General features: G+C 57.8%; 1 protein-coding gene across 2 annotated transcripts in view; it reads right to left on the reverse strand.

The window, feature by feature from the left end:
* The window catches only part of PNPLA7 (patatin-like phospholipase domain containing 7), an 83,597-nt gene that overhangs the window by 31,224 nt on the left and 40,166 nt on the right, over positions 1–12,207 (reverse strand). For both annotated transcript variants that reach the window (XM_011985148.1, XM_011985147.1), the window contains 6 exons: positions 11,076–11,153; positions 10,135–10,340; positions 7,425–7,556; positions 6,451–6,574; positions 4,670–4,783; positions 2,940–3,009 (listed from right to left, as the gene is read on the reverse strand). In XM_011985148.1, the coding sequence (XP_011840538.1) occupies positions 2,940–3,009; positions 4,670–4,783; positions 6,451–6,574; positions 7,425–7,556; positions 10,135–10,340; positions 11,076–11,153 (724 nt within the window). The remainder of the gene's footprint in view (positions 1–2,939; positions 3,010–4,669; positions 4,784–6,450; positions 6,575–7,424; positions 7,557–10,134; positions 10,341–11,075; positions 11,154–12,207) is intronic.

Raw genomic sequence — 12,207 nt, forward strand, 5'->3', positions numbered from 1 at the left:
GCAGGGTCTTGCTCTGTTGCCCAGGCTGGACTGTGGTGGCACGATTGTAGCTCACTGTAACCTGGAACTCTGAGGCCCAAATGAACCTCCCACCTCCACCCCCTGAGTAGCTGGGACGATAGGTGTGTGCTAACATGCCTGGATCGTTTTTCAAATTTTATTCATAGAGACAGGGTCTCACTATGTTGCCCAAGTTGGTCTTGAACTCCTGGGCTCAAATAATCCTCCTGTCTCAGCCTCCCAAAGTGCTGGGATGAGGTGTGAGCCACTGTGCCTGGTCAAAAAGTTTTGAACACAGCTAGAGAAAAATGATGCGTTACCTACTGGAGAACATCTGAATACCTGGATCTTTCATTAGAAGCAACAGAGGCTGGCCAGGTGCGGGGGCTCACGCCTTTAATCCCAGCACTTTGGGAGGCCAAGGTGGGCGGATCACAAGGTCAGGAGATCGGGACCATCCTAGCTAACACGGTGAAACCCCGTCTCTACTAAAAATACAAAAAAAAATTAGCCAGGTGTGGTGGCGGGCACCTGTAGTCCCTGCTACTCGGGAGGCTGAGGCAGGAGAATGGCGTGAACCCGGAAGGCAGAGCTTGCAGTGAACCCAGACTGCGCCACTGCACTCCAGCCTGGGCGACAAAGCAAGACTCCACCTCAAAAAAAAAAAAAAAAAAAAGAAGAAGAAGCAATAGAGATCATGAGGAAGTGGCACAAAATTGTAAAAGTGCTGAAATACTTTGTATCTCTGCCAAACCAGAATTAATACATCCAGCAAAAGCACCCTTCAGGATGAGGGCAAAGCAGAGACATTCTCAGATTCTCTGATGAGGGAAAGCAAGCGGATCTGTGGCCATCAGACCTTCTCTGAAAGAACCGCTAACCACGATTCTGCAACAGCAAAGAGACGAGCACAGAAGGAAACCTGAGACGCTGCAAATAAAAGAAGAGGAGGAGGACGGTGACACTGGGTGAGCATCACGGACTATTCTCCTCCCTAAGTTTTAAACAAGAGGAGGAGGACGGTGACACTGGGTGAGCATCACGGACTATTCTCCTCCCAAGTTTTAAACAAGAGGAGGAGGACGGTGACACTGGGTGAGCATCACGAACTATTCTCTTACCAAGTTTTAAACAAGAGGAGGAGGATGGTGACACTGGGTGAGCATCACGGACTATTCTCCCGAGTTTTAAAAGTTACGTTTGATGGCTGAAAGTGAAAGTTGTAGCCCTGTGTTTTTGGGGGGTGGGGTTCAGTGCACACGGAGGTAATAGTTAAGACAGCCACATCATAAACGGGGAAGGATGAGGTGACTGAACAACGGTGAGTTCTCTGGGATGCGGCTGTCAGTACACAAGGATAAGCTAGGCACGGACACTGCAGTTGCTAGAGTGACCACTGAAAATACCGTAAGAGACTTCATGGAAACCACAGTTGACAATTATAAGGGAATACTCACAAAAGCTCAAGTAACCTAAAAGAAGACAGAAAAGCTGGGCGCAGAGGCTCACAGCTGTGGTCTCAGTGACTCAGGAGGCTGAGGGGGGAGGATCACTTGAGCCCAGGAGTTACAGGTTGCAGGGAGCTATGACTGTACGTGTGACTAGCCACTGCACTCCAACCTAGACAAAAGAGTGCGACCCCATCTCTAAAATAAAAAGAAAAGAGAAAATACAGTAGTGTTTAACAACAGTGGGGGATGTGAAAACCGAAAAAAACAATAAAATGGAAGACGTAAATCCCAACAAAATGATTACACTACGTATCTACGGTATAAACACACAAAAGATAAAGATTGTTAGAAGGGATGAAAAATACATGATCCAACCAGACACCTTCTACAAGAAACTCACTTAAAATTCATGGTGTAGGTGAGCGGAGAGTGAAGAGTCACATTACGTGTTAGACAGTGTCCCCCAAAATTCATGTCCACCCAGAATCGCAAAATGTGACCTTATTTGGAAACGGTTTTGCAGAGGGACTCAGATGAAGATGGGGTCACCCTAGAGTGGGGCTCACGCTTTGCTGCCTCTGTGTGGCCCTCTGTGTATCCATCTGCTTCTTGGACAGATGTTCAATGCTGTGCACATGTCACTGTGAACACAGGCGCAGGCTCCTGCTCCCAGTCAGCTCACACACCGGGACCAGAGGCAGGTGACAGGTCATGCAATGTATCGGGGTGACAAGCGCAGAGGAGAAAAAGGAAGTGGAAAGGGAGCTGCGAGTGCTGGGCGGATGGGGGACCGGGGAGGCCGGGGAGGCTGCGGTGAGATGGAGATGCAGGACACGCGGCAGCAGCCAGGCTCTCCTGAGGGCTCCAGGCAGACAGCTGCAGGCACAGAGGTGGGAGGCAGGAGAGAGGAGCTCCCAGAACGGCAAGGGGGTCTGGGGTCAAATGCTGTCCGCCAGAGATAAATGGTCAGAGCCCTCAAGTCCGTGGGACCCGGCGAGAGAGGACGGCCTGAGAGCTAACAGTGGCTCCGGAAAAAGCACACCTCAGAACTAGGAAAGGATGAATACGCTGGAGCAGGAAAAACTAAATTCCCAACACTCTAGAACCGTCTCTCCCTTTCCACGCTTAGCACAGGAGAGAGCACTCTCCGCTCCACGGGGCACTGACTGAGCTCTGTTCCACCAATATCGTTTCCGGAGGTTTCACCCTGTTTCCTTTTTCCAATCAGCTGATGAAAATAGGAGGCAGATATATCACATTTCATCTTTTCACTTATAGCAGAGCTTTCCTCCAATGCTGCCCACATTGAGACACAGTTTGACAAAATTACTGGGCTCAGGTGGGTGGGGCTCTGAGGTGGGTGGGGCCGTGGGCTGTCTCTTATACACATCTAGATGTGTATAAGAGACAGGCTATGGGCTGGGTGGGCCGCTCTCCAGGACTGGGTGGGGGCTCCCAGGAGGCTCTGGGTTGGGGGAGGTGACCCACCTGTCACAGGTCCCTGCTGGAGGCTGCCCAGGATCTTCTCACCCAAGAGATGAATCAGCCGAGTCACCACCTGCAGGCAGACACACATTTTAAACCGAGAAACGCTGGGAACCAAAGACAGGGATGCTCAACAACAGCGAGACTCAGCAAATGGCGCTGGATCTGCTTTTCAAAACCTCTATGAACTGAGTTGCACGGGCCATGGCTGTCCAGGCCTAGGAGCCTTCACAATGCCCAAGAAAGCCGTGCGGCTGCCTTCCCGGTTGCCAGGCCAGCAGGTACAAGGGGTATGTCCCCTGTGACCGTGAGCCCAGGCCAGCCTCACTCTCACTTCCGGGCAGGCAGACAACTCCAGGGGAAGCCACCGACCCTGAAGGCAGGACAAGGGCAGCCTGGCAGGCTTCTCATTGTGGCCACTGCTCCTGGGTGCCAACCCCGCTTCAGGGCACGGTTGGGGACATTCGTCCCGACTGGACCAAACGGTCCCCACACCAGGGGTCGCTGGCCTGCAGGGACCCTGCCCAGGGGCTGACTGTACAGCAAAGCTGGCCCCACAACAGTGGACTCACTGGCTCCACCCATACTGTCCCCCAGAAGCTGCTGGTTGGATGGAGCCCTGCAGCGGCCTCTAAAGGGTGGGCCAGGGCTCCTGCTCCGAGGAGCTCATGAAGACAAGGCCCGCCCTGCAGGCCAGGACAAAGCAGATGGAGGAGTGGCCTGGCCCCCTGCTGCTCCCAGCAACTGTGGCTGCCGCCCCAGAGCCTGCCGGCCCTGTGAGCTGCACTCACACGCTCCGCCAGGCTCTTCTGGTCCATAAATGGGCAATTGCAGCAAGCGCCAGGACCCGGGAGCTGCAGGCGGGAGAACCAGGGCCCAGGAACTGTGGATGGGAGAAGCGCTACCTGAGGGGAGGTGGTGGAGGGAGGGCAGTGATGGCCTCCCAGGGTGAGCCCCAGGGGTGGTGAGAGGCACTGGCTGTAGAAGGCCCTGCGACATGCTAGGGGCCACACCTGCACCCCCTTTCCATTTGTTCTAGAATGAAGAACTTCTTGGGATCCATGTGCTGGCTGCTGACGGACAGCCGCAGACCTGCCCTTCAGGCCCCTCAGCTGGTCCTTCCTGGGCGCTCTCCTCACCGCTGACCCTGCACTTGCAAGCAGCCCACCCTGTCCTCCTCCAGATCTCAAAGCCAGAGTCGCTTCCCTTTCCTCTGCCGTACCCACGTCACTCACAAGTAGAGAGCACCAAGAAGGCAGCTGTGTGACTGTCCTGGGAAGCAGCCCAGGCACCTCTCCAGTTTTCCTACCCACCGTTCCTGGCCCCCACCCAGCTGGACTCTGATCTTCACCTCCTTCAGACTGCCCCTCCAGGTCATTTTCCATCCACGTGGACCGAATGATCACCACAACTCAGGGCACAGCTTGGGACATGGCCTGTGCCACCCTCACCCGCACCACCCTCACCCACGCCCTTACCAGCTCCATGCCCTCACCTGCTCCACATCCTTACCTGTGCCCTGCCCTCACCTGCTGGGCGCCTCACTTGTGCCACCTTCACCAGTTCCACTCCCTCACCTGCTTTGCACCCTCACCTGCTCCATGCCCTCACCTGTGCCCTGCCCTCATCCGCACCCTCATCCGCTCCACCCTCACCCGCTCTGCCCTCACCTGCTCCGCTCTCACCTGTTCCGTGCCCTCATCTGCTCCGCGCCCTACCTGCGCCATCCTCACCTGTGGGTACCTGCGCTTGATGGACGTGAGGGCTCCTGCCGGCAGCTTGGCCAGTTCTGAGTCCCGAACGGCATGCACCGTGGTCGCCCGGGCCTGGTGGGTCAGTGTCTCCACCTGAGGAGAGGAGCCGGCTGCTGGGGCCGTGGGCTTGGGAGGGCCGAGCCAGCTGGGCCTGTCCCTGACGGCCTCTGGTGCCTGCCGGAGCCACACATGGCCCCGGCATGCAGAAAGCAAGGGAGGAGCCCAAGGCTCCCGCACGGAGGCAGCCAGTGAATGCTGGCATGTGGCATGTTGTCAGAACCACTGGAACATGCCAGAAGCCAAAGGTGCTCCCCGCAACCCAGGCAAGTCACAGACACAGGCATCAGACACCACAGGCTGGAACAAGGGCAGTCTCAGCTCTTCTGAAGAAATAAATGCCTTTGGAGAACAGTCTTTTATTTATGTATTTATTTTTTTGAGACGGAGTCTCGTCGCTCTGTTACCCAGGCTGGAGTGCCGTGGCACGATCTCGGCTCACTGCAAGCTCCTCCTCCTGGGTTCACACCATTCTCCTGCCTCAGCTTCCTGAGTAGCTGGGACCACAGGCGCCCGCCACCACGCCTGACTATTTTTTTGTATTTTTGGTACAGACAGGGTTTCACCATGTTAGCCAGGATGGTCTCGATCCCCTGACCTCGTGATCTGCCCGCCTAGGCCTCCCACAGTGCTGGGATTACAGGCGTGAGCCGCTGTGCCGGGCCTAGAAAAAACCTCTTTTTAAGATGTGTCCCTCAGAACCTGCGGGAGCCTGGCCATCTGACACTGAGGCCTCCCTGCCGGTATCCGGCCAGGTGTATGAGCCTTCACCTGGTGGACGGATGAAGACCAGCCTGGCCAAGATGGTGAAACCCTGTCTCTACTAAAAATACAAAAAATTAGCTGGGTGTGGTGGCGGGCGCCTGTAATCCCAGCTACTTGGGAGGCTGAGGCAGAGAATTGCTTGAACCCAGGAGGCGGAGGTTGCAGTGCATGAGACCGTGCCACTGCACTACAGTCTGGGTGACAGAGTGAGACTCTGTCTCAAAAAAAAAAAAAAAAAAAAACCTTAATATAGGCTAGGAGTGGTGGCTCACGCCTGTAATCCTAATACTTTGGAAGGCTGAAGTGGGTGAATCACTTGAGGTCGGGAGTTCAAGACCAGCCTGATCAACATGGAGAAACCCCGTCTCTACTGAAAACACAAAATTAGCCTGGCGTGGTGGCGGGCGCCTTTTATCCCAGCTACTCAGGAGGCTGAAGCAGGGGAATCGCTTGAACTCAGGAGGTGGAGGTTGTGGTGAGCCGAAATCATGCCATTGTACTCCAGCCTGAGCAACAAGAGTGAAATTCCGTCTTAAACAACAAAACAAACAAACAAACAAAAACTTAACACAAATCGGCAGAAGCCCCAGGCCGCGGCACCTTGGAGCTGGGCAGCCCCAACTCGCTCAGGATGCAGGGGCCTGCCGTGCTGGATGGCCCCAGGAGGCCCAGACCAGCTGTAGCTGCTACCATACCTCAAGAGACACCCGGAGGCAAGTGGGCCAGTGCGCCCGGATGCCAGGATAGGTACCGGGAGCCCCCAGCAGAGGCAGAGCCTGGGACTCACAGCAAAGCAGCCACAGGGCATCACTCCTGCCGTCCACTCTCAGGGCTTTTGCTCCCCTGAGTAACTGGCCAGGCCACACCCAGGCCAGAACCCAGGACGCCCTGGGAGGGATGGAGAGGTCAGGGAGGCAGGAGCAGGGCCCAGCACCTACCACACCGACAAGGTCTCCTCGGCCGTACTCCCCGGCCAGGCGCTTCTTTCCGTCGTCCTTCCGGATCACAGAGCGCAGCCGGCCACTGAGCATGATGTATGTGCAGTCAGACTTGTCCCCTTGCCTGCGGGAGACACAGAGGCCCTGCAGCCCTGGACCCCCAGCCCCTGCCTGCGGGAGACACAGAGGCCCTGCAGCCCTGAACCCCCAGCCTCAGCCCCCAAACCCAGCTTCCCAACAGCAGACAGACTCAGGATGGAGAAAAAGAAAACGCAGGCTTCTCACTGTCTTATTTTTGTTTTGGAAAACCTACTTTTTATTTTAAAATATTTATGTTAATAGGCATGGGTTGTTTTAAATGAATAAATATCCTCAAATTTTCTTGGTTTTAATTATTATTATTATTTTTTGAGACAGAGTCTCGCTTTGTTGCCCAGGCTGAAGTGCAATGGCACGATCTTTGCTCACTACAGCCTCCACTTCCCAGGTTCATGCGATTCTCCTGCCTCAGCCTCCCGAGTAGCTGGGATTATAGGCATGTGCCACCACGCCCAGCTAATTTTGTATTTTTAATAGAGACAGGGTTTCACCCATGTTGGCAAGGCTGGTCTCAAACTCCTGACCTTGTGATCCACCTGCCTCGGCCTCCCAAAGTGCTGGATGACAGGTGTGAGCGACCGCACCTGGCCAGTGGGGTGCTTTTAAAGGGATGGTGTGGGCTTGAATATACTGACACAGAGATGCTCGTGGAACATCGGCTGTGTCCAAGCGTGTGTGGCTGTCACGAAATCCAGGAGGCCATGAAGCGTGTTGCCAAGCTAAGCTGGGGTGGGGCTGGGGAAATCCAGCCTTCCGTGTGTGGTTTCCATAGTAACTTCCGTGTGTGGTTTCCATGGTTACTGTGCTTTGCCCACCCCCGAATCCTGCATGCCAGGGCAGCGTGGACACCGAGTGTGTGACACCCACAGCCTCACCTGTATATCGCTCGCCCGGCCTCCACCTCCACCCAGTCCAGGGCAAAGTCGATTTGCCGCACGAAGGACGACATCCTCTTCACCACGGTGTGCGCCACGCCCAGGACGACGGTTGGCTGCTTCCGCATGATTCTGCCGGGCAGCCCAGAGTCACTCCCACCCATCCCTCCAGCCCTACCCTTCACCCAGGGCCACAGGGCTCAGGAGTGGATGGGACCCACCACCCCCACCCCACACTGAGGGCAGAGACCACTGGTGGGGGCTGGGATGGGGCATGCCCTGGTCAGCTGCCTGCCCCAGGGCACAGCACTGCCCACCATGTGCCTGGTGGCCAGCAGCTGTTAAGGAGCCCAGAGAGTCCCCTCCTGGCACACCCGTGAGTGCCCCTTGGGCATGGGCCCTGTGTCAGGCTGCGGTCCTGGCAGGGGACTGCACATGCCATCAGGAGGTGCATAATACACACTCGGGCCATGACTGTGGCTGGCAGTGAGTGCCATGAAGGGCAAAGGCAGAGGCTGAGAGACCACATGGGGCCTCGAGAGCACAGGGACTCTCCTGGGTGGGTGGAGGGTGCTGGGGCCTCTGACGCAGGGAACATTGTCTTCTCCCCAGTGGTCGTGTGTGGACAGACTGCAGAGGGTGAGGGCTGCAGCAGGGACGTGCCCAGTGGCTCTGGGCAGTGGCAAGGTGGGATGTGTGGCATCCTGCACCAGGAGTGAGAGTGACGCTGGGCGACTCCAGGCCTAGCCCCAGCCACAGGCAGGTGGAGCTGCCATTTCCTCAGAAGGCAAAAGCAGGAGGAAGAGCAAACACGGAATCAGGATCCACTTTGCACAGGAGGTGGGGGAAGCCCCTTTGATGCCGAGGAGTTGGCAAGACAGCGGCTGGGTGAGGGCTTGAAGGGCATGAGTGTGGCATTTACAGTCCTGGGGGTGGAGGAGGAGCCCCGGGACGCTGGCTGGGGTGATGGCTGCAAGGCACACCACGCACGGACGCACATAGACATACACAGGCACACGGAGACACACATGGACACACACAGACACGTGGACACACGCAGACACATGCAGATACACATAGACACACGGAGACATGCATGGACACACGCAGACACACGCAGAAACACGCAGACACACGGAGACACAGAGACACACAGACACACGCAGACACACACAGAAACACGGACGCATGGACACACGCAGACACACGGACACACAAACACGGACGCATGGACACACGCAGACACACAGACACATCCAGACACACAGAGACATACACAGACACACGCAGACACACGCAGACACACGGAGACACGCAGACACGCAGACACACAGACACACGGAGACATGCATGGACACACACAGACACACGCAGACACACGGAGACACACAGACACGCAGACACACAGACACATGCAGATACACACAGACACACAGCACGGGGGACTGAGCTGCATTAAGGGGGGGCCAAGGGCCCTGAGCTCTGCCCTGGGTGGTTCCTGTCCCTGCTCTTTGCCATCCGTCCTGAGCATCTATCTCCCTGGCGCTGCCGACATGGAGCAGCTGGGGACGCTCAGGAGGGAGACGGGTCCAGCTCCACCCAGGGTCCCCTGCTGGTGAAGGGACCGGGACTTGGAGCCTCAGTCTCCCCATCCACACGCTGCGGTTTCAGGGCACCCAGCATCGGGACCCGGCTGGAGCCACTCAGGCCAGGCTGGGAAGACAGAGGACATGCAGAAAGCCCTTCCGAACAGTGCCAGGGCCCCGCTGCCCCCACCCCTGCCCCTTGCCCTGCTCGGGGTCCCCAGGCTGAAGCAGAGCTTGGCGCGGTGCTGTTTGCTGGATTACAGGCGTGAGCCGCTGTGCCCAGCCGACCTGTTTTCTTCAGCTGCTGCGATTTCACTGACCTTCAGGCTCCTGACCGCTCCCCCTGCCCAACCACTCAGGCAGAAGAGCTCTGAGACCACAGCAGACGTCTGGCCTACGGGGGTGCGGGGGACTTCCAGAAAACACACACAGAACGGCTCAAGCCGCCAGAGGTGAGAGCTGGGATTAAACTGAACCCCAGGCTCCAGGAGATTCCGGACCTGACAGAGCAGAACGCCCAGCACCGTGGATGGGAAGACGTGGCGGCTCTGCCAGGCAGCCCACAGGTGGGCTGAGTGCAGCTCTGAGCCTGGAGGGGCCGAATCTGAGACTCATGGGCTGGGCTCAAGTGGACAGATGTCTCCAGCCCAGAGCCTGGAAGGCAGCACAGGCACATTCTGCCCCAAGAAGGGACACACGTCAGTGGGGCTCCTGCCCCTGAGCCAGAGCCACGTCCTCACCCACTGCCTTGCCCTTCCACCTCCACATCACCAGCTCCCGACACAACAGCCCAGGCTGCAGGGGTGGGGAGGCTCATGGCCCCTGATGCCCGGCCCCGCCCCAACGCGGGTCCTGCTGAGCCAAGCCGGGCAGCCCCAGAACTGACTGGTGATACATGAACACAGCTGGGAGCGGACCACAGAGATGGTCGTGTGAGGCAGATCACTGTGGGCAGATGGGGCCGGCCGACTGAGCGCTGGAGCAGGGGGCACCGACCTGGGCCTATGCAGGTGCCGGGCACAAAGAGGGGGGCGCGAGCAGCAGGGAAGAGGCCGGCCACGCGGGGAGGGGTCTCAGGGAAGGTGGGTCTGGGGCCCGCCCCGAGGTCCTGGCCCGTAACTCACTCATAGAAGTGGGCCTTGGAGATGGACAGGAAGCTGCAGTCCCTGTTGGCCTTGATGGTGAAGATGAGCGGCTCCCCGGTGAGCACCGCCAGCTGGCCCACCATCTCCCCGGGGCGCGTGAGGAACAGGCAGGTGTCCTCCTGGCTGCCGATCTTCCTCTGGTACACGTGCAGCAGCCCGGAGACCACGAACAGGATGCTGGCGTCCTGACAACACCAGAGGGCTCAGGAGGTGCCGTGATCGGCCGCGGGCGGGACGGGGGCAGCTCTGGGCCCAGAGCGGACAATGCCACCAGGCTCGGCCAGGAGACCATCCGCCGACCTGACCAGCTCTGGGCACAGACTTCACTGGAAACATTTCAGCAGTGTCTACGGTTTCGTGATTTCACGAGCAGTCGTGGGAAATCTGGGTTCTCGAGGGCTCCGTGCAGCGAGCCAGGCCTCGGATCTGCACGCCTTCTCTCCCGGCACCCGCACGCATACTGACTGTCCCCAGCAAACACGCGTCCGCCCAGCGTTCCTGTGCACGGCGGGTCCCACACTGCCTCGCCTGGGGCCTGGCCCCTCCCACACTGAGCCCCTGCACACGCCACACGTTTGGGTCCCATGTCTGCAGATGTGCCCGTGAAGCCACTCCGAGGCCACTTCCACTGATCTGTATCCACTGTGACCTCTTATGGCCTCTTCCCAATCTGCCTGCCCAGCCCGCTCTTAGGTGCGAGCGGAAGGGCCAGTGCGGCAGGAGTCAAAGGTGGACACTGAGCTCTCAGGGCTCAGGGCTGCCTGAGGGGAGGGGCTCTGCCATGGTGCCCAGAGGGGCAGTGGCCTGGTGCTGGGACGTCCCCAGTCACTGGTGCCCAGCCCAGGCCCTCCTCTGGTGTTCCACCTGGCACTGGGCTGTGGCATTGGGTGGTCCCAGTGCCCCCCCGGACCCCCACTCACCTGGTCTCCCTGCCTTGACACCACCGTGCCTGCAGGAACGTGGAGAAGCACCACCCGGCCATCCAACAGAGATGAGTCCTGAAAACAGAGCAGGCTTCAGGGAACATGGGCGGGAAGCATAAATGAAGGTCCAGAGAACAGAGGCTGCGCTGGGCCCTTCAGGGGCAATGAGCGGTGAGGCCAGAGGCTGGGCAAGGCCCTCCTCCAAGGCCGTCCTCCAACAGCGGCCTGACGGACACGGGGCACCCTGTAGAGCCACCGATGCCAAACCAGGGCATCGACCCAGAGACAGACACCAAACAGTGCAGCAAGGCAGGAAATTAAGAAACAGACACTCATATTTTTGTGAATTTACATAAAAGAGGATGTCATTTCAGGGAGAAAGGGTGATTTCTTTATAAGTGGTGCTGGCATAGCCAGCAGTGGGACGTCTTCTCCACACCACCTACAGAACGACGCCCTCCAGGGCACGAGGAGTCTGGAATCTGGGAGCTCCCAGAGGTGAGCTGGGAATGCCCAACGCACTTGAACCCCGGAGGTGGAGGTTGCAGTGGACCCAGAGCCCGTGGAGAGGCCCTGGGGCAAACCAAGGGTAAGGGAGCGTCTGCGGGTACCATAGCCACAAAGGTTCGAAACATCAGGTGTATAAACCCCTAGTCCACAGTGATAATGAAATAAGAAACCCCACCCATCACCTCAGAAGATGATGGAAAACCAAATCATTAATTTAAACTAAATCATTAATTCAAACCAAATCGTTAAACTTCCCAAACCCTGATGGTGAAGGGAGTGAAGCCAGTTTCCCCCAAAAAAGAAAGGACATCTCACATCTCCACAAGTGTGTCAAACAGGACGGAGAAAGAGGTGGAGGGGATGAGAAGAATCTGAGCAGCCACGTATCCAGCTCTCAGGCAGACGATGGCCACTGACAGGGAGGCCGCACTGCCCCAGGGCGCGCTGTCAGCCCGAGCAGCCGGGAGGCTTGCAGGAGAAGAAAGCGGCCTCCGTGATGCAAGCAGCTGCGCGAAGAAAAGTCAGAGCCTTCGGGAGACGAGGGGGACGTGGGAGACGAGGGGGATGTGGGAGACGAGGGGGACGTGGGAGACGAGGGGGACGTGGGAGACGAGGGGGA

The sequence above is a fragment of the Mandrillus leucophaeus genome, unplaced genomic scaffold (genome assembly GCF_000951045.1).
Source record: "Mandrillus leucophaeus isolate KB7577 unplaced genomic scaffold, Mleu.le_1.0 Scaffold28, whole genome shotgun sequence".
In the NCBI taxonomy this organism is placed as follows: Eukaryota; Metazoa; Chordata; class Mammalia; order Primates; family Cercopithecidae; genus Mandrillus; species Mandrillus leucophaeus.